Source organism: Corapipo altera, unplaced genomic scaffold (assembly GCF_003945725.1).
Source record: "Corapipo altera isolate COAL_440 unplaced genomic scaffold, ASM394572v1 79, whole genome shotgun sequence".
In the NCBI taxonomy this organism is placed as follows: domain Eukaryota; kingdom Metazoa; phylum Chordata; class Aves; order Passeriformes; family Pipridae; genus Corapipo; species Corapipo altera.
This window is the reverse complement of record NW_020884927.1, coordinates 2,512,901-2,540,043: the sequence shown is the minus strand read 5'-3', so window position 1 is coordinate 2,540,043 and position 27,143 is coordinate 2,512,901. Positions and strand designations below refer to the sequence as shown.

The 27,143-nt window shown below is 41.1% G+C and overlaps 4 protein-coding genes and 1 long non-coding RNA gene across 8 annotated transcripts in view; 2 read left to right on the top strand and 3 right to left on the bottom strand.

The window, feature by feature from the left end:
• Positions 1-134: 134 nt before the first annotated feature.
• CUNH1orf112 (chromosome unknown C1orf112 homolog) lies at positions 135-17,634 on the bottom strand. The gene is made up of 24 exons (XM_027658606.1): positions 17,500-17,634; positions 16,972-17,011; positions 16,139-16,227; positions 14,859-14,963; positions 14,182-14,322; positions 13,007-13,169; positions 12,589-12,673; positions 11,934-12,072; positions 11,390-11,470; positions 10,794-10,858; positions 9,256-9,404; positions 8,545-8,653; positions 7,848-8,034; positions 6,753-6,835; positions 6,319-6,370; positions 5,923-6,012; positions 5,102-5,287; positions 4,313-4,435; positions 3,354-3,449; positions 2,812-2,925; positions 2,298-2,402; positions 1,904-1,984; positions 1,043-1,156; positions 135-744 (listed from the first exon to the last, which is right to left on the bottom strand). The coding sequence occupies exons 1-24, from the start codon at positions 17,596-17,598 to the stop codon at positions 559-561; spliced, it is 2,682 nt and encodes an 893-aa protein (XP_027514407.1). The 5' UTR covers positions 17,599-17,634; the 3' UTR covers positions 135-558.
• On the top strand, positions 17,625-19,490 carry METTL18 (methyltransferase like 18). Its single transcript, XM_027658619.1, has 2 exons — positions 17,625-17,730; positions 18,207-19,490. The coding sequence occupies exon 2, from the start codon at positions 18,434-18,436 to the stop codon at positions 19,472-19,474; it is 1,041 nt and encodes a 346-aa protein (XP_027514420.1). The 5' UTR covers positions 17,625-17,730; positions 18,207-18,433; the 3' UTR covers positions 19,475-19,490.
• Positions 19,491-21,298: 1,808 nt separating this feature from the next.
• LOC113954388 lies at positions 21,299-22,191 on the bottom strand. The gene is made up of 2 exons (XR_003530186.1): positions 21,505-22,191; positions 21,299-21,407 (listed from the first exon to the last, which is right to left on the bottom strand). It is a non-coding gene; the product is annotated as an uncharacterized LOC113954388 (long non-coding RNA).
• A 1,187-nt stretch (positions 22,192-23,378) lies between these two features.
• LOC113954387 (14 kDa phosphohistidine phosphatase-like) lies at positions 23,379-26,767 on the bottom strand. The gene is made up of 3 exons (XM_027658620.1): positions 26,568-26,767; positions 26,068-26,192; positions 23,379-23,718 (listed from the first exon to the last, which is right to left on the bottom strand). The coding sequence occupies exons 1-3, from the start codon at positions 26,695-26,697 to the stop codon at positions 23,626-23,628; spliced, it is 348 nt and encodes a 115-aa protein (XP_027514421.1). The 5' UTR covers positions 26,698-26,767; the 3' UTR covers positions 23,379-23,625.
• Positions 24,072-27,143, top strand: part of SELE (selectin E) — a 21,307-nt gene continuing 18,235 nt past the window's right edge. For all 4 annotated transcript variants that reach the window (XM_027658612.1, XM_027658613.1, XM_027658610.1 and 1 more), the window contains exon 1: positions 24,072-25,355. The gene's annotated coding sequence lies outside the window, so the exon portion shown is untranslated. The remainder of the gene's footprint in view (positions 25,356-27,143) is intronic.

Genomic DNA, 27,143 nt, shown 5'->3' with positions numbered 1-27,143 from the left:
GAATGACCGTGAACTGCTAAAGCACCGTGTTCTTTCTGCTCTTAACTGTGACCAATAAAGATTATTTTTAAGAGATGACCCTAGCCTGGAGTGGAACCAGCAGCAGAGGTATGTTCACAGAACAGTGTAGAGCCTTAAATTGTTATTCTTGAGTGTATTTTAAAATGAAGATAAAAACACCTACTGCCTGGTCACCTGCAGGTGACAGGAACAAAGTAGCTGTTACTTTGACAACAGACTCAAACCTCTTAGTATTCAGAATACAGTATCATGGAATGTTTATCTCCACACAGTAGAAAAACAAACAATATACAAACAAATATACAAAGTTGGCAGTATACAAACTGACAGCTCAGATGCACAGTAGTGCCCATTAAAATACATCAACTCCTTCCAGCCACTTACTGTGAAATGTGGGCCGACATCTCACCCCTCGGTCCATTTTGGCACAGGTACAGTGCAGACAGTGTTTTCTTCTCCAGCACTCGTGGTACAAAGGCCCCTCTTCCCTCCCTGCAGGGAGCTGAGCTGGCTCCTTGTCTGAGCCCCGAGGAGCCCTTACCTTGTGCTGTCCCTGAGGGTGGCTATGGCTGCGTGCAGGGCCTCCAGCTTCGCTGCCAGCCACGCTGGGGGGGGCCCTTTCTGCAGCAGCAGCTTCACAGCCTCCACTGCCCCCTCCATCGAGCCCACTGCTGACTTGTACTGCTCCTCAGAGGGGGGGTGACAGGCTCTTTTGGCCAGGGGCTGCAGATTTCAGTAAAAAGAAAACATCATTTTAGTGCTCTACGTAAGTGATCAGCCCCCACCCAAGTGCAAGAAAACCCTTAGAACAGAGGTGCAAGATGCTCTTGTCCTGTGAGAGTTCTTGCTGCCTGGCAGGCACTACAGACCATTCAGGCTTTATTAAGGGCCAGGAGTGCTCGTGACCTTTTTTTTTTTAGACTATGGAGGGCAGCAAGGCCATCTTGAACCTCTTCAGAGACTTCCCAGAACTGACAGAAGTCGACAGTAGGGCCCAGATAGTTTAAAGGAGCACATGTACCTCTCCTGTTGACTCCAGTTCTCCGTCCCCTTGCAAAACTTGTGCACTCCAGGTAATCCTTTCTTGCTTTGTGCGTTCTACTCGTGCTACTCTTGTCTCTTCTACCTGCCTTCTCTAGGGAGAAAACCACAGGAGAGGTCACTAAACCAAGGCAGCATTACCAACCTTCATAGGCTCAATTTACATGCCAGAACAAAAGGGAGGGAGGGAGGGAGACATTTTAACCTGCAGCTCAAAGAGAGTATTTCTCACACACTTTTCTGATCAGGAGATTAAAGTTACCTACAACTCTGGTTTAGCATTACTGGCAGTTATCAGTTCTTTTGAAAATTATCTGCTTGTCAAAAGCTGCTCATCAGAGAGCCCTGCCTTAGGTTGCAGCATGACAGGCACCCCCTTCCACAGTGTCTGTGTTCTGCAGCAAAAGCCACCTAAGGCTTTTTTAAGAAATCCTTAAGAGGATTTCTTCTAATATGCAAGAGGACTAAGATGTTTCATACGTGTGCATTTAGATTTCAGAAACTCATCCAAGAGAAATGGAGAAGGAAAGCATACCAACCAAATGATGAATTCCCTGTGTGCAATTTAATAAGTTTTTTTGTTCAAGGAGGAAAAAGCAAAGCATTTAAACCAAAGTTGGGAAGTACTGAAAGAGCACTGTGCATAGGAATGGCAGTTGTTAATTCTGCTAATTAAAGTAAGTAGAAAAGTTTGACCAGATCCCAGTGACAACAACTTGTTTTAAACTTATTTTTAATCACCATGCAGACGATGCAGGTATAGACACAGGCTGCTTACTGCTTATAATGGGTGTACAATATCAACTGAGAAAGCAGTAAAGTGGTTTAGCAGCTTACATACCTTAGCTAGAAAATTAACAACTTTGTTCTTAGCTTCTTCAGAATTAAGGCACTGAGGAACAACATCTTCATGGCTTGTTTCCTGTCAGAAGTGTTAGTAGTTGATCAGTACATTGATGTTAACAAGGGAATGGACAAAGCAAAAAATCTTCCTATGACAGTCCCTGCCCTCTTGCAAGCAACCTAAGCAACCAGCGCTTAATGTTCCTTCACTTCAGCTCCTGAAATCACTTCCAACTGCACTAGCTCTCATTACTTTTGATGTGCAATAGCACCTGTAACACTAAGACCCAAACTGCATAATGAAGAGCAGCAAATATTTAAGACAGGAGAATTTTTGGGCAGTAAAAGTTACGAGAGCCAAACACGTGCACCCAGAGCTGTGCTCTGCTCACCTCTGCAAAATGTGTGAACGCCTCCAGCGCGTGCTGGTGAATCAGCCAGGTCTGGTCAGCTAGCAGAGAGGCAAACAGACACGACAGCTGGGGCACAACCTGCCTCTGCAAGAGGAACAAACACCCAAGAGTTCGTTGTGTGTGTCTTACCATCGCGATTTATTACTGAAGAACAGCTCTAAGGTCAAGGGACAGGTCTGGGAAATGCAGGAGTGCTACTGCCCTGTCTGGCAAAAAAACCCAAACCACTGTGAGGGAGGTGACATGTTCTTTCTTCCTAGAGGTTTAAATGTCAGTCTGGTGAGAAGCAAAAACAGTGAATAAACCAAGCATCTTCCGTGCACTCAGCATGCCTTCATGAAAAATAAACCTGCCACAGACCATTAATAAGTCTCCAAGATGTTTATGTCCTGGCAGTCCTATACGGATTTAATGAAGTGTATATTTAAATAAAAGGTGTATCTCTTCATCAAAAGACTGAGGATGATTTCACTAACACCACAATTACATTTACCTGTGCTTCTTGTGGTATAAACACCTTTCCCATGGAGGACAGAAAATCCACCATCGCTAGACGAACATGATCCGGGGGATCCAGCTGGAAAAGGGAAGACTGCAGTGCAAATACCTGTGGAAAACAAACCACAGTGAAGCTCCATCAACAGACTGCAGGTTAAAATGGTGCTGTCTCATCTTTAAATCCAAAGACACTGAGAAAACTGGACTTAAACCAAAAGGAGCTGCTGCACCTCAATTAAAACTGGGTGAAGTAAAGCTGCAGGGTGCAGTTTAGAAAGAAATGAGCAGGCTCCACACAGTATATCCACATATCTCAATATCTTACAGAGTAACTGGAGATTTTCAAAAGCAGCATTAACCAAAATGTCACATGCTTGGTTTAAAACCCAGGAAAGTAATCAAGCAAGAAATAAAACTAGAAACCATCATGTGTTAAAAGGCGGCCAGGCCATGAAATAACTCATTTAAGATTTCAGCAAATCATGGAGAACTTGGTTTTCATGAAGTAAATTACTCATAAGAAGGAATTTTTTTTACCTGAGTAATCAGTTGGGCATCTAATGCTTGGATGAAAAATTCCAAAAGGTGAAGTAATAGACACAGTGTCTGCTGGAGACATGGCTCATCTGAGACCTTCAAGAGATCACAACATTGCATTTTAACTTATGGAATAACTACTTAAGAAAGAATTTCAAGTCATAGTAGTGTTCCAAAATTCTTAGTCTGACTTCACACATGTAAAACACTGCATTGTAAGCAGAAAAAAATAGTACAATACTCATATCAATACTTCTAGGTAGTCATATTTTACAAGACCCTTTTCTTTGATTTTTATTAACAATATTTCTTAGCCCTCATCTCCTTCTACCCCTCACTAAAATAAGCAGCTAAAGGTTATCTGAACTATTTCTTTTCTCAGTTGCCAAATGTCCTCATGAGCTGAGGTTGGAAGAGACCTCTGAAGGGGCACATTGTTGGCTCCTCTTCACCCTCACTCTCAAACTTCTTTTTTTAATCAGAAGCATGAACCATGGCAATCCTTTTTTCTTTTCTTTATGCAGCTGCAGCCATGAAGAGGTAACACGGTTGCAAGGGCATTGCCTGACCCCCTCAAATCTGGGAGGAGGGTGTGGGTTTCCAAGTGCCAGGCTGTGCACTAATCAAACCACTGTGAGTTTTGTTCACATTCCAATGAACATTTAAAACAGACCAAATTCATAACTGGTGTGAATCAGAATGAGGAGTTTCAGATTTTAACAGATGGAGTCACAAGGAGCCACACATGTAACATTCAGGAAAAGTCAAACTCAGCTTCCCAGAGCACAGGCCTGCCCAAAACATAAGCCAGCTGAGAGCAGATGGGCAGCACAGTTACACTGTGCTTTACAGAAACAGTCCAATCCAAGTAAAACAAATTAGTAACAACAATGTGAAGAAATAGCACCAGCCTCTCAAAGACATCATGTTTTCAGCACTGGAGCAGCAAATTCTCTTACCTGCTTAGCCTGGAGAAGAGTCCAGAACTGACTGAGCACTCCCAGGACAGATGCCTTAAGTTCTGCCTCCAGAGTGTCATCAGCAAAAGTGCAGGCAGCCAGCAGGACAGAAAGGGCAGTGTTCTAGGAGGAAAAAATGTATAAGACAGACCAGAAAAACCTACATGTAAAACAACGCAAAAGCCCAGGCTCATGTTAAACATCTAAAATGATACAAGATGGCAGGAAGCCCAGTGTGCTGTGTCAGCTGTACAGCACAGCTAATCCAGCAGCCCACCAGCCAATAAAGCTTCCAAGGCAAGGAAACCATCCGTTACTCCTGCGAGGCTCACACGTGATCCAGTCATTTGCTGCACTGGCAGGAGGAATCTGGCAGCAGACACTTCATGTGGAAGCCTCTGGTTTCTCACACTCCCTCGCCAAGGGGACCAGTGAGCATCTTTTATATTTGATGCTGCGTAAAACCAGCCAGGACTTAAAAACTTAAAAGTAAACGTATCCTAAGGTATAGCATAAATCAGAAATTCTAAACAGAAATACATGTGCTCCCCCAGAGAGCAAACAACTAGAATAACCTGGGAACCACAAGACCTCCACTGTCACAGTAGAGTGTCCTAAGGTGCTGTGTGCTGTTAGAAAACATTAACATGAAGAGTTCTTGCTCATGCATAGGCCAGTTAGGCATGGAAAAAACACACTGAAAAACTGAGGTGACAGCAACAGAATCCTTACAGTTTGGCAATCCAGAGCTCATAAATTTTACAAAGAGAACCAAATCATCTCCCTTACCACGGGTGGGAGCTCTCCCAGGGCGCGCCTGCTGTTGAGCCATCGCCGGCACTGCGCGAGCGCGGCCGTGCACAGCTGAGCTGCCACTTCCTTCCTAAGGTCGGGGTTCAGGGCCCTGAGGGAGATGTGCTGCCACACAGCCAAGTTCTCCAACTCTTCTGGAAGAAACTTATGAGCAAATTCTACCTGGAAACAAAAGGTAACAGAAGCTAAGCAGGCCAGAAGACAACTTGATAATCTCTCAGAAAGCTGGTTTGCTTTAGGTATATAGTACATGGGAAAAAAAAGTGTAAAACCTTTCATTTGAATAAAATTCAACTTTTTATATAAAAAAGTTGTAGAACTGCCCCATCCCTTATCACATATAGGACATCAGATTGATTAAATGACTTAATTCTTTCAGCTGCTTGAAGCAATGGCCCCAGTGAGTAGAAGAAAGGGCTTTGGCCTCTCCGAGGTACAAAGAGAGGCACTGACAGGACAGGACACTGCTCTTGATACCTGGTGTCATGAGAACACTTGTGAACACCAGTCACAGATGCAATGCCAGGACACACAGTTTTCAGCAAATCTGGGAGATTTGCTGTTTTCATCCTTAGTCAAAAAAAGGACTCCACTGCTGCCCAGCAGGACACTTAGAAAGGTGTGCAGTCTGCACAAAGTGGGATCCACTGTGACTCAGTAATAACAACTGCAATAGCAAGGACAGCGGGTGAGCACTCATCTTGGCACTTCTGAAGAGCTGAAAGAGGATATTTTAACACAGGCCACTGGTTCAAATCTCTTCTAGTAATGACAGAAGATGCTGGTGCTGTACTTGCCTGATGGTCCGGAGCCATCATGAACAGCAGACGCCTCAGCAGGACACCCAGGGCAGAGACCTGGTAACAGTCACTGGGCCGAACCTTTAGCTGCATTAGCATAAAAGGGTAATGCATCCAATTAAATTAAGGAAAAAAATCACCACTAAGCAAATAAATTCTGTACAGAATGTTCTAGGAGTTGTTATGTGGGATCATGTTGGAAGTACCAGGCATATTGTTTTATATTTTTACTGTACTGCTTTTTTGCTAATTATTAACCCAGTTTGAAGAATTGAAACAATCTCAATTTGGATTTAAAAAATAAAAAATTCCTGCCTTTGGTCATTTAGAAAGTTTCCCAGTATAACTTGGATTAAAACTGGTGTCAAGCTGCAAATACACTGTGGTTCTTACCAAGTGGGCAATCACATGGACGTGGTGAGCACACAGTTCAGCTGATCCATACCTGGAACATGAGAGACAGAAGCTTGTCAGCCTGTACTTCCTAGTCTTTTACAGAATATATACTATAAACCTTGTCTGAGAAATGGCCTGAGAAATTTCCTCTATCATATTTCAGCTTGATTTGCAGAGACAATTTACTTGAGATAACCATTCTAAAACACAATTATTAAATAATAGAGAAAGTATGTTCCCTTTTACTTTCATGAATGAAAAAATGGCTAAGCCATTTCTGCTTCTAATTTTAAAAATGTGCTCTAAATCTGAAAATAGTCCAATTCTGGGAAAATTTTGTCTTTAAAAAAATCTCTCAAGGAATTATGTACAACAACAGAATGAGCTGGATCTGTGGAAAACCTGCCTGACCTGCAATAAGAGCATCTTACCGGGCAAGGAAGCACCAGGAGTCCATTGCCAGCAGAGATGTGATCATGCTGGAACCCAGCACTGCATCCAGCAGGGCATATTCCTGAGGAGAAAAAAAAAAATGTACATTCATGCAGAAACTGATTGCAGGCCTGCTACTACTTTTACTTCACTAATTGGTACAGAACCCGGGAAGAGTTTCAAGCTTATCCAATTTAAAATGTTTGAAGAATTCTTTTTTGTACTTCATATTCAGCTACACCATAAGTGAGCAGCCACACCTTTAGATTTGCACACTTTGAATGCACATGTGCATCCCCCTCAATGGCCTGGGGATCCTTCACCTGGAGACCTTTCATCATGTGCATCCCTTCTTTGCAAGGCAACTCTTATGAAAAAAACCAATGTATTGCCAATTTTCTTTCCGGCTTTATTGGCAACCTACTGAAAACCAAATGAATAATTTTCCTCTTTTACGAACACAAATTTTACCTGAAAGAGGAACACAGCATTCAGAAACAAACAAACAAACCAACCCCCTAAATTAGGGCTGTAATTTTTTGTGACAGCTCCTAACTTTATCAAGGTTTATATTTATCTGGAGGTACCTCTGTCTGTGTGAAGTAAAAGTGAAAAATTTTGAAAACATTATGTAACATTAATTAAAGCCCAGAATACTCCTCTGAAGTAGCAAATGTTGCTCATTACCATTTTATGATATGTTTTTAGCTGGAATCACAACAACATAGTCTAAACTTAGTATAGACTAATAAAACCAGGTAAAGTTAATACAATTTGAATACTGCATAAAAGAAAGCACTGAACTTTTATGATGATTTCAGCTCCCTCCCTCTGAAAGAGAACAAAAATTTCCAATGCCACTGAAGTCCTCAGGAACTCTTTGAAGCCTTATTTCCCCCCCTTCCCACAAGTGACATTTGCTGGATAACTCAACTCCAGCCAGGTAACTGTGTCACAGCTGCTTTCTACAGAACCACTTCTTACCTAAGCATCAATTCAGGGCTAGGTCATTAAAAAGAACCCATTCTTTTATATATAACCCATTTTTATCTATAAAAACAGCTGAAGAGATGATAAGGAAAAACCAGTCTTACCAGCTGAGGGAAGTGTGATGGGAGTGTGGAAGCAATGAAGGAGCACAGATGGACACAGACATAGTGATAGAGGGTGATGGGAACTGCTGGCTGCCCAGTGCTGATCACCTCTGGCAAACAGACAGGGAGAGAAAGCTCACCAGGACATTGCTGGAAACTGAAGAAGAGAGCTGAAAACAAAGACAGACTGCAAGGGGAAAAGAAAAAAAACCAAAAGAGAAATAGTTGGGTTACAGATACATAAATCCAAAATCCCGCAAGAAACATCTGTACTATAAAATCTTAGTACTGCAAAAATCTTTGACAAGGAACAATGGCAATAACTTCAGTGGTTTTACACTAAATTTATGTTTCTGACTACCTTCCTCTTTTACAAGTCCAGGTGGTTACTTGAGGGTTCAGGCATAAAAGTTTGAGATTTTAACTCAAATTAAAAACTTCTCTCTCTTCTTATCCTGGAAGTACTCTAAATACCATTCCTTCCCTGAAAAAACAATGACATCTCTGGTTCTGTATCCTTCCCTCCTGAGGCACTGAACATCAGATCCTGTTTGTCTTGGCAGAAGGAATTAAATCCATAGGGTCTGACAAGTTTTACTACTCAGTTGCATGGGGAACTCCAGCAGCTGAGCCCCTCTGTTTGCCTGTATGGAACGATTGCTGTGGGGAAGAACTACAACAAAAACCTCGTTAGTACCTTTTTCCTGTGTTCCAGAGAGTTTGCACTTCCTCAGGCTGAGAGGACAGCTTGTCCATGATGGTAACCAGGAGGAGACACTGGGGCAGCTGCTGCTCAGGAGGGAGACCTGCAGAAGTTTGTTTTCAAACGTGATGCAAGTTGCCCTGGTAAATACATCACGTGTCTAAACTGGCTTATAAAGCAAGTGTAGAGGCAAATTGATGAACTGTCTCAGCCATCCCAGAATTATGACTTGTTGGTCTGGGCAAAAATCAGGGAGGATGGAGTGTGGAAACAAAGAGGTGGTAATTTTCCAGTTTGAAGGCATTCTGCTTTCCACAGCAAATATTTAATTTAGGAAAAAATGGCTGTCTTCCCCCATGAACAGTACAGCAGAAAAATTTCAGCTTCCTTTGAAAAGTTTGTGACAGAAGTGGATTGAAATTATGCAAAGGAGCAGAACTGACAGGATTTCTGTTAACCAGGTTAATAGTGAAGTTATTGTGAGTCTTTTGGAAAAGATGAATTCAGTAACAACATGAACTATGTGTTACAAAATTCATCCAATTCAGCGTGGAACTGCCTATATCACAGTACTTACACAAGAACTACAGGCAAGCAAACAGGTACAGAATATTTCTTCTGGTTCAGAAAGTCAAAATACCAGTCCCAATCCCTTGCAGATGTTTACATAGTACCACAGCACTGGTAGCTCTATTTTTAACCCACCTAACTTTTCACTTAACACTTGCTCCATGAAAGGACTAAAGGGAAGAAGCTGGTTGATAAGAGGATCCAGAGCCACGAGAAAAACCCGGGATATTTCCTCTCGATGGACTTCCAAGATCTCTGGAGCATAGAGACTGGGAGGAAATTTGCTGAGAGGGAATGGAAAAAAAAAAAACCAGTTAAATATTCTCAGTAGTATTTTCGGTAATATTACTTTTTTCCAAAAGAACTACGAAGGAGTAAGTTTATTATTTCCTTGTTCCTGTGAAATTAAAGAAAAGGCTCCCCATTTTAGAATATCTGTTATAGTCCAGGAGCTACAACTCTGCATTCAGCTTTTAAACTTACCATCACAATCCAATATTTTACTAAACTTTGAAAGAAAACCTTACAAGCTCACAGAAAAGGCATGAAAATACATAACATCTATCAGAAGAAACATATCAAATCACAAAAGTCAAATAAAAAAGAAAAGCCAACAAAACACCTGTATACACAATTTGACAGTCATAAATGTAACAGCACTGATTTTAACACATGACACTAAAAGGGTACCACAATTTCTTTGAAGAGAGAAAACCTTGGGCAATAAAAAAAAAAAAAGAACCAAGAGGAGAATAATACAAAAGAGATCATTAAATGAAAACCTTCCACTCTTGCAGCTTATAAAGTGACAGTAAAAATGCTGCCTTGCTACTCAAAAATCCTGTCCAGTTTCCCTGAGTGAATAAAAGTTTACAACCTTGCACTTGATCTACAAGGTAAGTAAAGCTAAAAGAGGAAACTCATAAAAAAATATCCCCCCAGTCTTGCAGTGAAACATGCAGTGAACTCGGGTGCACATCACACCACAGAACGTGGTCTGAATTCCAAAAGAACGGCTGAAATCAGCCCTCGGATTTCAGAGGGTAAACTATGATTAGTAGAAAGCCCATATTCCCTTGTTCTTCCCCAGCACTGCAGCAAACAGAAAGAAGAGTGATAAACCACGGTGATAAACCACTTGCAGACCGTTGTTCTATGAACAAAACATTAAAAGAGTATTTGCTTCTAGGAGAACCAGAGTCCCCTTGTGAGATTTCACAGGATTATAAACACAGAGTAAAGCTAAGAATAATTTCAGGATACTTTGTTTCTGATCCCCTCTTTCTCCAGGATGAATGTTTCCATACTTTGTCTTAAAGTAGAAATGATCTGTCACATGTCACTACTGACACCTGCATTTAGTGTTGGATTTTTTCTTTCTGCATATTCTACACATAATTTGTTAAGAAATGTTGACATAAGTAGTTTCAACAAAGTTAATGGTTTGTCAATATGGGACATGCACAGCACTGATCAAGAATGGGGTTAAGGTGACTATATCACACAAAAATCCTTAATTCATTAAAAAATATTTTTGTTTTCTATCCATGAAAAAAAGGTGACAACAGCTTTGGAACAAGAACTGTATTTCTGTATCTCAGAATACTTTAAGAAGGCAGTAAAGAGATGTTATTAAGATACTATCAATAATCAATTATTTGTACTTCACATACCTGTATATGTGAAGAAAGAGCTGATGTAACTGAGAACAGCAGTCAGAGAAGTAAGCAAGGAATTCCTGCAAAAGCCATTAATTTTGAATGGTACTTTCAATATAAAATACATCATTAATTACACTTTTTGTTCTCCTATACCGGTGTGTAAAGTACTAAACTGCAAAAATTGTTTAAGTTCTAACAATCCACAGCACAAAGAGCAAAGCAAACAATAAACAAAGTAACAACAATAAACAACAGTATCCATTTCTTCTTATTAATGCCACATCCAATTCAGTGGTTCAGACAACCAACAATTCTGGAAACTCAGCCACTCTGGTCATAAAGATGGACATCTCCTACCAACTCCATGGTGATATTGCATGAAGCAGTTTATTATATTTGTTTTTCTGGGAAATCCCTGCTTAGGCTTGGGAGAATATAAAGGTGGAAGAACTACAAGCAGGTTACTGGATGTTAATTATGGATGTTAATTATCCTGCCCATATGGGATAGTCATAAATTGTTAAGATATTATGCAGTACAAAGTTATTCCATCTGCAGACCAGGGGCTTGAACTTAATCCTAACACAGGCTTCAAGTACAGAACCTACCTTGGTGTAGTGTACAAGGGAATTAGCAAAGAACCTGCACAGTTTGACTGTCTTCTGGAATAGCCTTAAGTCAGTGCCCTCCTGTGCAAAAGAAGCAGTTCTAAAAGTTAATATACAGAGTAATACAATAAAAAAGGAAGTTAGATTGCTAACAATGTTCAAAACCTATTTCACATTTGATTCTCTACAGACTCTGCAGCTAAGGGGGAAAAACTTTAAAAATATTCATTATGCCCCAACATTTTTAGAGCAATATGCAGAATTGGAAGGTTATCTTTTGATTGACCTTGGCATGTTGTCAGTTCAGGAAGTAAATTCTCACAGAGTATGGTGAAAACTTAGGTGTCTTACAAAACATCCTCAGTCTAAATAAAGTGATGGGCCTCACTTTCATGTGGTTTCAAAAGAATAAGGTATTCTGCCCACCACATGAAACAAAAAAAAACCCAAAAAAACCAAACCCAAACTACTCCAAGCAATAATACAGCACAAAGAGTTTATCCTCCTCAAGTTCACTGTCAGCTTTGGGAGCTTTTTAACTCACCTGTATCTCTGACACCTTCATTTGCTCAGCCAGTTGCAAACAGGAGTCAAAAGACAGAAGAGTGTCCTTGCACAGGCCCCCCAGGATGTCGCTGTGTTTCAGATGGCACCGCAGCAGGGAGTGATGCTTCAGGCTTTGCCTGCAAGGTAAGAACATAATCAGGTATTTAACGGTCAGAAGCGATCATGCAATGAATTCTTACAAATCCAAATAACTTATTTAGGCTTTTGTACAGCACTGATTGGTGCAATATCTGTGTACGCTGAAAACAGAAACTCAGAGAGAACAACCCTCTCCACAGCCATGACTGAAACAGAGGAGAGGCAGGATGAAAGCACAAGGTGGTCAATCAAGCCAAAAATGTCTACAAAATTGCAGGTAAGACCTCTTAATATTATTTATTCAGACAACAGTGCTGCAAATTTTCTTCTGCATTGCAACACAAAAAGTCAAGTTCCTATTCCTTTTCACACCCATTCCTACCTACTTCCACTGGCAGTGCTTGAATACTACTTCTAGCTAAATTTCTAAATTGAATTTCTAAATTTACTTACCAAACAGCTAAAGTGAATTCTCTAATTTCGATTTTATTTGAAACTCTGAACACAAAGCAATTGAAACCTTCATTATTTAAAATTACAGTTCAGTGACATACTTGATTATGAACTTCCACGTATTGGCATGAAGAGCATGGTCCATATTGGAAATGACAGAGCATATCTCCAGCACAGTGTGGATCACTAAGGAAATAATAACAACAAGAGTTAAATCAGATTTATGAGCTCACAGCAATCCCAAGCACTACGAGAATACCAGCACACTGACACTGAATTGGGAAAATGGCTCAGTGTTTAGGTGCTGCCCCTATCCTACAAACCTACACAACATGCCCCATCCCACAGAGGAAGTTTCAGGAGAACAGAAATATTTCAAGCTTCAAAATTGTGCTTTTTGAAAGTCTGGTCAGGACAGCAGGAACTGAGCACGCTCAGAAACCTGTTTTAAGAATTCAAACATACTCTATAGAAAAAAATGACTAAGCGAGACTGAAAAAGTGTTAAATCCACATATACTTGACACTATATCTGTGATGTTATCTTCAGTGGATGCAGAGCCCATGGAAATCATATCAACTAGTTCCATCAGCTGCTTCTGAAGGGAGTAAGTTTCCTTGAACATAGCTTGTAGGAGGTCGGAAATCAAGTGCAGGTGCCCACAGTAGACTGATTCACTGTCCTGCAGAAAATGGGAAACAAGGTTTAAAGAGAAGTTCAGGAATCACAGCCTGATTTTTCACATGCTAAAAACACCAAGAGCTCTGTCATACATTTCCCTGGGCAAAAAAGAACAAGGCACAGATGTACCTACTTTAACTCAATATACAACCAGGGCTGCAGTTTCTGCTCCCACCCCCTGATCACTAAATACAAAATGTGAGTCACCTGCAGCCTCATTGACAAATAATGAGGTCTGCCTGGCTCTGGTGAATTTAGGGGGTTCTGGATTAGGCCTCCCCAGGTGAACTTAAGATCATATGATAAACATCCATGGGTAAACCTAAGATCATATCTGACAATACAACACAATGTTAGCAACAAAGGAAGCAGCATTCCAAGTATTTCCCAATACTTTAAAATCAAAATTGTTAGATAAAGGTGTGGCACCTGAGTTTAAGTCCTAACATGGAAAACTGATGTAAAAAAAGAAAGAATGAAAGTGAAAATGAAAGGCAACCAAAAGCTCCCATGTCCTTATGATAACTTGGTTTTGCTTTCACTGCTTAGAGGGAATTACTGTTGCATCTCAAAGTCCAAATCTGAAAATGACAGATGTTACTTGAAGCCAACATAGAGATGCCAATCTCCATTCTCATTCCACTCTGGAACTTGCACAGAAATAAGGTAAGTCACACCATGCTGGTAACCACTGATAGCTCTGAAAATCCTGCAGCCATTAGGAGTGCACAGATCTCACAGAGTACTCCATTCATGAGCAAAATGTTCAGTGAACACTGATGCAAAATATGGAAATGGCACAGTCTGAGCCTCTCACCACCAGGTCATATTTGCTGGGCACACAGCTGAAAAATCACCTCTGTACTTGTGCAATAAGTGAACCATTGAACAGCTAAATTTAAATTAAAAGAGTTTGACAACAATATTATTTCAAAACAGGATCTTCTTACAAAGCGAGTGTTTCCTAAACCCCAAGGAGCATAGGGATGTTTTTCCTTCCAACAGAGACCTACCCTGCAGTGTGTGAAGCTGTTCTTTATGACATAGAGCACGGAGGCAGGGAGGGAGCGGAGGCTCCCCAGGGGCAGACACTCCCGCACGGAGCACACGGAGCGCACACAGCCCGTCAGGGTCTCCAGCAGCTGCACCACAGTCTTCAGGCAAGAATAAACAACAGCAGTCAATGGTTTTCACTCCTGCAATAACCTCCAAAGCATCTTTTCCCTGCTGAATTGCACCTAGATTTATATGGCATTCAAAGTTCACTATTTGCATAAATAAGGAGTTTGTTAAAAACGAGTGAAGCGCCATAAAATAATACTGAGCAATTCCGGATGTACTGTGAAAACTTTGTATTTCTTTGACTACTGTTCTCAGCTTCCAAAAATTTTAAAACTGAGAATTAAGTGACTGTATAAACAGGTGTCAGATTCACTCTTTAAATACGATGAATCACATGCCATTTGTGTAACTGCAGCAGAATTTGAGATGATTTTTTACATTATGATTAGCATCAGGTAATAGATGCAATCAAATCATTCACAAGATGGTAATTGAATTTCAGCTACAAAGGAAGATTAAATTACATTTTAACCACCAGTAGGTGGCAAAAATATTCTAAAAACCCCTCAATAGTTCAGGTAAAAGCAAAGAATGATGTAAACATCCCTTTGACAGGAACAGGACTTGCCTGTAGCAGGTTCCTTACAGTGCTGCATAACTCTGTGCTGTGGCTGGTTAACCCCTTGGCCTCACTGGATAACTCATACATCAGGTTATCAAAGAGCTGCAGAGTCTGTCAGAAGGAAACAAAGCTTAAACATTTCATTTATGAAGGTACACATGCAAACAGCAACACTGTTCAGTATCTGCTTGCTTCCTTGGTATGGAAGCACAGGCTACAGACAGAACTCCCAGGAGAACTTAATGCTTTCCAGCATTTCAGTCATAAAACTTGATGTGCCAAGAAGCACAACCTGTATGGTTTTCCCAAATTATAGATGTAAGCTGTTACTTCAGGAAAAGTATGTTAGGAAATAAACTTCCCAGCTAATATATACCTCTTTCTACCAAAGACTTTTTTAACTCAGTTAAAAACCCCATAATTTTAAAAGGATTTTCATCTTGTCTCAGAAAAATTGTTTATTTGTTGAGAATGATCATTAATGTTTTGAATACATTAAAAAAAAGGTCTATGATCTACAAACAACATTAATTTGTACTTTAGTTTTGGTCCTTGGCCATTTGATGAGTGTTAGTGTTTTCACTGCAAAGACAGTGAGGTGCTTCCAGGCACGTACAAGCTAAACAGGATATGCCTATTATGACACATTTTTCTTCTAATCTCTAAAATTTGTTTCTTGACATAAAACAAGAGCAATGGAAATCAAATGGCCATTTTTACTGGCTTCTTAAAATAGACAAGCTGAGGCCTAAAACTTAAATCAGTAATTTGGCACTGCTTTACTTCACTTAAAATGCAAGCACTCAAGAATTTTAATAAAACTACAGCCAAAAAATCTCCATTGTTTCATCAAAAAAGAGAACATGTTAGACCAGTATGGTCTGAGAGTTTATTCACTATATTAATTCACAAGTTTCACAACATTTATTCATGATACACAAGTGTTAGGTTCTTCAGTTTACTTGTCCTGAGAAGCTACCTCACATAAAAATTCTCCACCTTGGACATTTTATAAAAAGACCAATCTTCTCAAAAAGAAATAAACCCCAAATCTCTTGCTGAATATAGAAAAGAATATTTTATATTTAAATCTCTCCCTAGTGTAAAGAATGAGAACAATCACAGAAACAATCCAACATAAAACTGTGCAAACTCTTAAAGGGTAAAGTTTAATTTTGAGTTTTGTATCCAATACAATAATTATATTGTGCAACCTCAAAAAACAATCACTGCATTCTAAGCACTGGACCAACTGACAATTCCAGAGTTATTTGAAGCTGTCCTACCTTAGGCAATACTTTGGAGAAAAAAGTTTGTTCCAAATCTTCAAGGCTGATATGGGGCAAAAACATTTCAGTCAGGATCCTCAAAACACCTGCAATGAAAAGCATTTAAACATTACAGAAAAAAACAATGTGTGATTATCAGAACTACGTAGCTGCCTACCAGAGGAAACCCAGAACTGCATCAAGCAAAAACAGATCAGGTACTTGATTTTGAGAAAGGCAACATAACATTTGCCTTATCTGAAATGCATGAAAACACACATACATCATCTGAAAAATCAAGTGATGGTAACAGCTCCAACATGCACAAAAACATCAAAAAGAGCATCACACCTGACTCAGCTTAGCTGAAGGCTGAGCACAACTGTTTGCCTATAGACTGAGTACTTTCCACATTCCAAACCACCAAGTAGCTGCACGTTTAATGTGCTGTTTGGCACTAATATACAATGTAACCCTGAATTTTAGCAAGACTCTTAAAACAGTTACAAATGAGCCTCCTTTTCTTTTCACTATTAGCTATCACAAGAGCTTTGTCACCTGTAAGATAGCAGCCAAAAAGACAACAAAACACAAGATAATATGCACCCTTCTTTCACATATTTAAAAATCAGAACAGGAAGGGAAAAGCAGCCTTACACACAGAGCTTCTTTATGGGCTTTTATAAAGCTTATTCAACATGCAATTTGTAGAACATGCAAGGTCCAGCAGGATTGCTGAAGCCTCTGAAAGTCACTGGTTGTAGCTTAAGTGTTTTTAAGTAGTGCAGAGTTTATAAGGCAATTGCAACACAACCATCTGTAGGAAGAGGCACTTCTTAGCTACTACTTACGAATATGCTCAGTCCAGTCTTCACACTCTTGATACATCGAGTAAAAACGTTAAAGAAAATCAAACTTGTTCTGCTATTAAGGTTATCTTTAAAGCACTTGCAGAAGTCTCATGTTCATATGGAGGGGATGCTCCATAACCAACAGCAGGCTGATATCGCTGAGTCCCCATATGATCAGAAAAGTGTTTCTAAAATGTATTAGAGAGTAAGTCTTGAGGGTTTGTGGGGTTTTTGGGGGTGTGTGTTTTTTTTTTTTTTTTGTGGTGAGTGGGTTTTGGGGTTTTTGCTTTTGGGGGAGGGAGGGAGAGAGGGAATTGTTAATCTACAGCGCTAGATGAACCACACGCTATTTTCTGATCTTTTATTTCAGGGAAGGGCTGTTGGCAGCCAAACACCCGGCACACGGCTCTTCTATCCCGTGTCAGCCCCTCACAAGGTCCCACCGCTCTCCCCCCCCCAGGTTTACTCGCCCGAACGGCGGGAGGCTGAAGGATGAGCGAGTCCCCGCAGCCCCGCCGGGAAGGATATGAGGAGCCGGGGCAGGACGGCGGGCAGCTCCCGGCGGCACAGCTCCCAGTCCCAGCCGCCCAGCTCCCGCAGGAGCAGCTCGGGGTCCGTCTGGGACATGGTGGCCGCGCTCCCCTCAGGAACGGGCAGGGCGGGAAAGTTCCCCCGCCATCCCAGGAGCCCCCGCGCGTCAGGAAGCGGAAGCGGCTCCACGTGGGAGAAGCGCAGGGAGATCCCGCCCGGCACCCGCGGGTCGGTACCGGCACCGGGAAGGGAAAACCGGGGGGAATAGTCGGCCTGCTGCCTCAGCCGGGCTCCGGGGAAGGGCAGCGGGGCCGCCCTGCGCGGGGAGTTTGCGCTGCTTGAGACGCTGAGTCTGGAATGTGGGTTTCACCGGAATTGCCGGCTGGGCTCATTCTGTGATTCTGTAATTTCCTTGTATTTTTATTATGTGACAGATATGGTCCCCGTAACGCTATGTTTTCTAAAATTTAAATGGTTAGAGGGTGGGCGTTTTTAATCAGAGAATTATCGGGGTTGGAAGGAAGATCATCCAGTCCAACCCCTCTGCCAAGGCAGGGTCACCTGGAGCAGGGGACACAGGAACGTGTCCAGAGAGGGAGACTCCACTACCTCCCTGGGCAGCCTTTTAATGAAAATCAGGATGCTACAATTAGGCTGTCTGTACTGATATTAATGATATGTAAAACTATTTACTCTATTTCCAGCAGTAATTCACCTGGCTATTGGCAAAACATCTGATATGCTACCTGCAAAGTACAAAGTACTCTTTCCTGCAGCAGTACAGACATAAAAATATCCCCTACAAAAAGACAAAAGCCAGAAAAAAAAAAAAAAAACAAAAAACAACCACCTTTGTATCAGCCTTGCTCTTAAATGAGTGTTTCTGGCTGTAATAAATTAAGCTGACATTTTTAAACTGTTGTTCCTGAAAATGGATTTTCGATTTAATTTTGATATTGATGAAAATGAGAACAGTGAAGCAGACACTCACTTCTTGCTGCTGGGCTCTCCAAAACACAAGGAGGAACCTGTGGAACAGAGCAGGAAAACTGCAGATGCTGGAGCAGACTCCATCCCAAGGCCAGGTGCTGCAAAGCACCAGGATGAGGCACCAAAGACAAAGCACTGTGTGAAAGCTGCCAAGGAGCACATTATACCTGGAGATCTCAACAAAATATTGGAAAACAAAGTAATGGAAACAGTACTGGACCTGTATCATGTAAAGGTGTCTGTACTGGAAATGACGTGTTCGGGTGACGCCGACAGCGAAGGCATCGTGTCCAAAAGTGTCTCTTCTCACTCTGATCTCATCCCAGGAGTCTATGAAGGAGGACTGAAAATCTGGGAATGCACCTTCGATCTCGTGGACTACTTTTCTGAGGCTGAAATACAGTTTACCAACAAGACTGTATTGGATCTTGGCTGCGGGGCTGGATTGCTGGGCATAGTTGCCTTAAAAGGTAAAGCTGAAAGAGTCCATTTTCAGGACTACAACAGCACAGTGATTGAGGAAATAACCCTGCCTAACGTGGTGGCCAACTGTGTAAATGAAGGCACTAGTGGAAAGGACAGAAAAACCAGCAAACCTCCTGCCAAGAGGCCCAAGAAAGCAGAGGGCTCACCTGATGTGCTCACCAAATGCAGATTTTTTTCTGGAGAGTGGTCTGAAGTCACCCAGCTCCTGTTAAGCAGCAACAAACCCTTTTCAAAGTATGATATAGTTCTCACATCTGAGACCATCTATAATCCTGATTATTACAGTGCTTTGCATGATACGCTGGCTCAGCTCTTAGATAAAAATGGCCGTGTGTATTTGGCAAGCAAAGTGCATTATTTTGGGGTTGGTGGTGGAGTCTACCTCTTTCAGAAATTCATTGAAGAGAGAAATGTGTTTAAAACCAGTATAATTAAAACAATTGATCAGGGACTGCAGCGATGCATTATGGAAATGACCTTTAAAGATTCCAGTTAAAATTCAACCCCTGGTCCTTAAAAAATAACTTAAAAATGTTTTAATCCTCCTATCTTTGCTTTTTCCTCTGTTATTCCGGTTGACAAATTAAGGATGGTGGTTATTGAAATGTTTAACAAATTCTGTCTGACTAGAAGTAAAGGACTTTTCTGACACTGATTTTGCATGGAAAAACGGAGTTCTGCTTAAAGCAACATCTGTTTATGCTAATTAATTGCCATTGATGTGTATTTAAAAATTAAGGAAGTCACTGTCCCCAGTCCCCCCCTTTCACTTTGTCAGCACCAGAATTGTACATCACAGGAAGGGCTGTGACATACATGACACACATCACGTGGGATGACCCAGGAATGACGTGACATACTGTAGCTGAGTGAGATAATTTAGCATCCTTAATCAGTGCAAGAGGCTTTTCTCGAGGGTTGGGCCTCCCTCAGATGCGGTCTAACTGCAGCCAGATTTGGGCACAGACCACACGCCGGTGAGCTCTGCTGCTTTGCCACCAGAGGGGGATGTGATTGTATTTATCACTTGTGTCCTACCCTGCCAGCGATCTCACAAATCCGGGTAATGTTCCCCTGTGTAAGGCACGCATGACTTGCTCAAACCTTTGAAAAAATGTACCAGAGAATATTTACTGCTGTGGGCTCTGAGTATTCACGTTCAGATTCTGACATACCGCTCTCTATTCAAGCAAGTAATTGGGAAAAGTGATGCTGGTTTAGAAATGAATAAAACAATTCTGTTGCAGAAGCCAACTTGAAAGTCTTGACACAAGAGCAGCTCCTTACAACAACCAACCAATAAGCCTATGAGTGCAACAATGGAGGATGGCAGAACTGAGCTTTAGGTGACAGCTGGGAAAGGAGACAAACCACTGTAATACCACAGTTTAACTACATTGCTGCACTTTTTTTTTTTTTTAAAAAAGGTTTTTCCAGAAATTAACTGCCCCATTTTCAAAAACTTTCTACTGAACACCCACACCTCTTTCATCTCTTCAGCAGTTTGGCAGGACAGAAAGCATTCAGAAAAGCCTGTGTGCAAGGCACTGCTGTTTCTTAGGCTGAAGATAATGATGGTGCTGAAGAAATTGCCTTACCAAAAACACAAACAAACCCAAAGAAATAAAAAACCCTGGTTCTGAGTGCTCAGTGTCACCAGCAACTAAAAAAAAAGTCCATTGCACGTATTGTTTTAACAAAAAACAGACAAAAAGCCATTACACAGCTCTAACATGTAGATCAAGGCTACTGCTTCTCATTGTGCACTGTTTTATTGGGAGTCCTTGCAGAAATATAAAAAAAGAGACAGAAAAAAAAAGAGATAGTCAACCAGTGCAGTAAACTGGATGCAGGGATACTCAGTGTAGGGGGGAAGGGACAACAGTTTGAGGGGATGGAAAAACTTATTACAGCAGGAACCTAAATCACTTTAATTATTGCATAAAAGTTCCCATCACTGAAGACTATGAACATCAGCCTCAAGATTCCTATTTTGACCCTGTTGCTATTAAGACAGAGTCATAGAGGATTTCCTGTACTTTACAGAAGAACCTTAACTACTGTTGTTTCAGACTATTTTAAAGTGGTCCTTTGGAAACTACTGAATCTGGCCTTTCATAGGATAGGAGAGGGAGGAAAAACGCAGTCAGTTGTGCCATGACTGTCGTTGTGCTTTGGAAATTTTTCTCATTGACCCTGAAATTTATTGACAACAGATAACTGCTGGCTACAAACTGAGGAACAAAAGTTTTAGCTTTGGCAGATCAAGAAATTACTGTTAACAGTTTTTGTTAAAACAGGGAAGCTGGAAACAAACTGATTTACCATTTTTCAAACCTTTTTGACAAAGACAAATCATGGCTTGCACACAGGGACTGAATAGATTGTTCTACACCTGCTGAGTCTGGTGCTGTGTCAGAGAACCATAACTGAAATAATAAGAAATGCTGACCACTATGACAAAGAATATGGTTAAGAACAAGAATACCAAGTATTTTTTGATGAGTAAAGGAAGAAGGTACTTACAATCTTCTACTATAACATTTCTTCTAGATAATATCCCATGATCAAACTTGCTGTCTTAGGTTTAAATACTACACTTTTACTGAGTACCTTGCTCAAACACAGCCCTGTTTTTGTGCAAATACAGCATCAGATGTTTTAGGACTTCAGCAGAAGACTGCTAGAGCCATAGTCTCAGTGACTGCACACCTGCAAAACAGGTAACCCCACACAGTATAATTAAATTCCTCTTTCAGAATTACAGATGGGAAATAATGAAGGATGTTTTTCTCAGGTGAAATCAGCAAAATTAGCATTGGGATTTCCATAATTCCAAAAGAGTTCTGGTCTTAAAATTCAGTAGGTACATGCTGAGAAGAAGCAGGATTCAACACTTAGTTCTGTTGGCTGGTTGTTCTGTTGGTGTTTCAACATAAAATACCTGCTTTTTCTCCCCTCATCCCATCCCCTCACATTTTGAATGAGCCATTACAATAAGAAATCCGGTCTAAATTAGGTCTTTCCCGTAAGTGTTGTGGAGGGAAAGATTAAAATCACTCATTAAATACCTCAGGAAACTAAATTAAAAAGCTTGTTTATTTTAACAGGTACTATCCTTACTGATGACTTCCCTTTAAAGAGTATTGGCTAGTTTTGGGAAACGAGGCTATTTAAAAACCAGGTTTGTCTACTGGCAATTACAGTTATTTTACTAGAGCTTAGGGGGGAAAAAAACCCCATGAGAATGGAAGTGGGAAGTGCCCAATTTGCAAATTACTGACCTGTATGCTGTTCTTGGTTACAAGGCACACAGACATTTAATCCTGGTCTGAAATCAAAATCTTAATGCAATCATTATGGCATTTGAAGTGGTGCAGCCCCAGGTTCAAGAGATCCTGCTCTGAGGTGATTGTTGGGGTGGAGATACCTGAACTCTGCTAATGAGGAATGGACTCCAAGTTTTGAGGATAAGAACAGGAAATTCCTCTCTGCTCAACCAAAACAAAGCCACAGAAAGGTGACATAAGATGGGTAACTAGTGTAACAAGGCAGTAACAGTAAGATTTTTTTTATTTGTGATAGAAACTGGACTAAAGCCTCTCAAATTTCATAGTTTTTACTGTAAGAGTCACGTGCACATTGAGAAGAAAAAGCTACTCTATACCATCAGATACTGGTGGATAAGTGCAGCAGGAGCCACAGCAAAGGGAAGAACTAGAATTTATACACAAATACCTCTTGAAGACTGCAAGTCAACAATGTGTTCCCTTGAAATCCACAAGTGAATTAAAGGTAGACTGGCAGGAAACAAAAAAAGTGAAATTTGTAGCAAGTCATTTCACAACAAATAAAGGGCAACATCCTGCCACAAGAGGAAGCAGGTAAGTTAATTCACACACTGTCTGGGTGTACTGGGTTTGCCAGGAGGTGGTTATAACAATTATTGCTGGAAAAAAAGGGAAAGGAGAAAAAAGCATGATTATTCTCATAGGGAATAAAAGTGATACAGGGGAATCAGAAAGAAAGGAGCATTGGCAGAATTTGAGATTGCCATCAATCTGTTATAGGGGAGGATCTTACAGGAACACCACAGACATTGATCATTACTTTTATGGAACACAGATACTGGATTTTCAAAACCATGGAGTAAATCAAAAGATTTAGATCATTGGTGAAGAACTGTAACAGCCAACTCCATCCTCCACACCAATTTTTGTTGATGTGGATAAGATGAAAAGCCTAAAAAGTAATAGAAAAATAAAGGAAACTGAAAAAAAAAACTGTGGTCAAAATATGAGAGAACAGGTTTGGTCCTGTGGTGTTTTAAGCTGATGGCAAAATCTGATGTATCCTAAAATATATCAGTGAGACAGGACTGGATGAAAACAAACTGGAGGTCAGATAAATGTGGAAGTGTTTAATTAGACAGCACATCAAAAGGAGAGGAAAAAGCTTAGAACTACATATTCTGCACAAAGGAATGAAAAATGAGGTATCTCTGGGGATTAATGACAGTATTATAAATTACTGCAGAGTCCAGTTGCTCCAGATTTATGCCTACATACATAGACACATTTAACTTTTATTTATAATCAAAGTACAGCTCACGGTTACAAGTTTTGAACTGCTGATTCTGTTCACAGTTTATTTCTTGTCATCTGACCATGTAATTTCATAGTCTGTATACACTTTCTTCAGTATCTCTACAGTCACTGAGTGATCTGCTTTTCCATAGCCCTGCAAGACAGAACAAATGTTTATTGGACATGTACAGTAAGTCTTCAGAACCATCCAGTTCTTGCCTACACAAATGATCCAGTTGTGATTTGATACTTCAAGTTGTTCACATACAAATCAAATACAGGTTCTAAAAGAATTATTCTTGAATTATCATATTTTTCTTGTTGTCCTTTCCAACTCCCCCCCCCCCCCCAGTTCAAGTTCTAGAAAATAAATGAGGTGGAGTCAAGCAATCTCAAGTGAGAGGATGCTTTTTTCACATAATTTCTCCATTGGAAAGCTTGTTTTAAAGTGTTTCAAACCCCTCAGCCACCATATTTGCTGAATGTTCTTTTAAACCACAGAGATTGCATTGACCCACTTTAATGTATGGGCATACAAACATCTGATTTGGCTCAGCTGAAGGAAAAGGGAATAAGGCACCACATGTGCAAACATTTGAGTACTCTTGTAGCCACTAAAGAAATCAGTCTTCATGTTTTATTTATCTGCAATCTTGCCTTAGCTCATAATTGCTTAGTTTTAAGTATCTGTGCTCTTATGCCACTGCAACTCCAAACTAAGGCAAGGTCAGATGACCCGTGTGATTTTTAACCCTCATTTAAATCACTGCTCAGTGTTACTTTCACTGAAATTTAAACCAGTTGTGGTAGAAGTTGCCTTTCCATTATTGTCTTACGTGACTGAATGTGTTATCTTGATTTCTTATAATAGAACTGCAATTTTTTTTCCCTGTGAAAAAGCCTTTACTGCACAACAGTGCAGTGTACTGATTAAAACCTGTGATTTACGGGCTGCTTTCTTTTTCCAGTAATATTTCATACAACACTTAACTTAGAAGACTGAGAAAAAAATAGCTCAAGACTGCATTATCACACAAAACATGTACTCTTGTTCATCACTGACTCAGCCCCAAGAGGAACAGCTTAAATAAACTGCATTTAAACTGCACAGATTAAAATCGATGTGTTATAAAATTCACACTTCTGAAAAATACCAAATAATGTAGTTATGCCAGTTGTAAAGCAAGAGCTACAGATCACTCTTACGTTGGTAACCACTTTAAAGACCCCATCCAGCCTTGCAAATAGCAACACAACATCTACTTCAAAACCAAGTCAATGACTATTTCTCTGATTTCCATAAAGCACCAGGTTAGTTCTGTTTTAGAATCCGACAAACTTCTAAGTTGAGAGAAGAATTAAACCAATGTAATTAATATATTAACTTCTGACCTGCAACTGAGGTCATCTGGCCCTCCAGGTCTCTGCCTGACAAGCCCTCATGGCAATAAAACTCTGATTTTACATCATGCTCCTCTGTAATCATCAAGGTACCAGAAGCAGAGAAACAAGGTACTTTGCACAGACAACAAAAGCAGGAGTTGACCACTGCCATTAACACTACTTTGGCAGCTGAGTAACATAGGTGTGAAGTCTCACTTAAAAACACAGTTGTGGTGAGGACTTAAAATTACAAGAGTTTAACAGAAGAAGCAGTGCCTTCCCACCCCACATAAATACTACAGAGGGTTTTTTTCTTATGATTCCGGGTGCCAAGAGTCATCTTGGAGCAAAAGCAGCACTAACAAACACTTGATACATTCAAGGCCCAACCTTCACTGCTCATCTAAGGTAAGCAAATTTGAAGTAACCATCACTTACTATAGAAAATTAAAGGAACTTAATAGAACTATTTTCTTCCTGCCTAAATTAAAAGCCTAGAATCTTTGCTCACAGTTATTACTACAGAAGCAGCTATGCTTCATGACTGAGCAACACCAGAGCCAGACTACAGCATTTCCCTACATTAGAGAAATCCTGAACACTTATTGAGTCTTTCCTAAAGAAACTGAGCTTACCTGGAAATGTAAGAAGTAGCAAAAATGCTATTTTTATTCCACAATACACATTACTACATCTCCACCTACTAAAAAATTCACACCTAAACTGGGTCTACTCTTCTCACCCAACACATACACAGAATAACAGACACAATTTAGCTGGCCAACATTTTTTTTGGCAAATAAAGATCATGCAATAACTAAATCAAGTCCCTGTAGCTACAAACGGGCCATTCCTGCTCTAGCAGTAAGATGGAAAGACTGAATCAAGAGATGTCTACTTTCATTTTTTGTCTTGATTATAACTTAACCTAATGCTGAGTAATTACCAACTTTATCTTTTTGGTCTCCCACCCTAAAACTATTGTTTTTCTAATCTATCTCACAAGTGAGCCAGGCGGGTTTTCCAGTTAATGTTTACACTGTGAAGAAAATATCCAAAAGCCACCATACTACAGAACATCAGAGACAAAAGGATTTAAATGAATATGAGATGCACTTACTGTAGAGAGCCCAAACACCCTGATTTTCTTGTCTTTGCTATTGTGATCAATTTTCCCTCCTCCAAGGCACTTGCACTCGTATCCCAGCTTTTCCATCTCAGGATTCACTTTTTCAAATATATGATCTGCACAAGAAGAATGGTGAGAGCCATTAGAATACGCACTAGGCATCAAGTATCTATTTTGCACTCATTTTCCTCCAGCTTTTTCCACCCACAAGAGAGGGATATTTCTCTTCACGGGTATAGAAAAGTACGTTAAGTTTTATTATTTTAGTTTTTTCCTTAGCCCATCTCGTTCTCCTAAATCGGGTTTGGGAATGGCACCTGACAGAGAGACGGGCCCGGCTTTCATGTCACACGAGGGACGTAGAAAGGGGAAAACAGGGGCTTTCTGGGCTGCTCGGGACGGCGGCTCCCGCTCCCCTCAGCCCCGCCGGGGACGGTGACGGGGCCCGGCCGCCGCCCGCTCGCCCCCTCACGCCGCGGGCTGTCACGCACTGTGGAACTCGGCCGCCCCGGTGCCGCGGACGATGTCCCGCTGCTCCCCACCGCCCGGGCGCTGCAGGCGCACCAGGATGTACTTGAAGGTGCCCTCGGGGTCGATCTCCACGTCCCGCACGGCCGCCATGGCGGGGCCTGGCGGGGCTGGGGGCGGGCGCGATGGCGGCGGGCGGGGCTGCGGGCGGGGCGGGGCTGCGTGAGGGCCTCGGGGCGGCCATCGATCAAACAGAGCGGCGTGAGCTGTGGGGCAGCGCTCCTACAGATCACTCTTGCCTTAGTAACCACTTTGAAGACCCCACGGGCAGAGACACTTTACACTATCCCGGGCTGCTCCAAGCCCCATCCAACCTGGTCTTGAACATTCCAGGGATGGGGCAGCCACAGCTCCTCTGGGCAACCTGTGCCAGGGCCTCACCACCCTCACAGGGAAGAATTTCTTTCCGATATTTAGATCTGCCCTCTTTCAGTTTAAAACCGTTCCCCTTGTCACCAGTTCACTGAGAGTAAATTTGTACTGAAATAAATTATCTTTACTGAATTCAAAAAACTATACGATCTTTACTGAATTCAAAA

Coding starts and splice junctions, on each gene's coding strand:
- CUNH1orf112 (XM_027658606.1), bottom strand. CDS start 17,598: ATGTCCCAGACGGACCCCGAGCTGCTCCTGCGGGAGCTGGGCGGCTGG. Junction 12,674..13,006: donor CATCACAGATATAGTGTCAA/GTATATGTGGAT, acceptor TTATTTCCTTAG/TGATCCACACTGTGCTGGAG. Junction 11,471..11,933: donor TGAAGGTGTCAGAGATACAG/GTGAGTTAAAAA, acceptor TCTTTTGCACAG/GAGGGCACTGACTTAAGGCT.
- LOC113954387 (XM_027658620.1), bottom strand. CDS start 26,697: ATGGCGGCCGTGCGGGACGTGGAGATCGACCCCGAGGGCACCTTCAAG. Junction 26,193..26,567: donor CGGGGCGGCCGAGTTCCACA/GTGCGTGACAGC, acceptor CTTCTTGTGCAG/ATCATATATTTGAAAAAGTG. Junction 23,719..26,067: donor GGGTGTTTGGGCTCTCTACA/GTAAGTGCATCT, acceptor TCTGTCTTGCAG/GGCTATGGAAAAGCAGATCA.
- METTL18 (XM_027658619.1), top strand. CDS start 18,434: ATGGATTTTCGATTTAATTTTGATATTGATGAAAATGAGAACAGTGAA.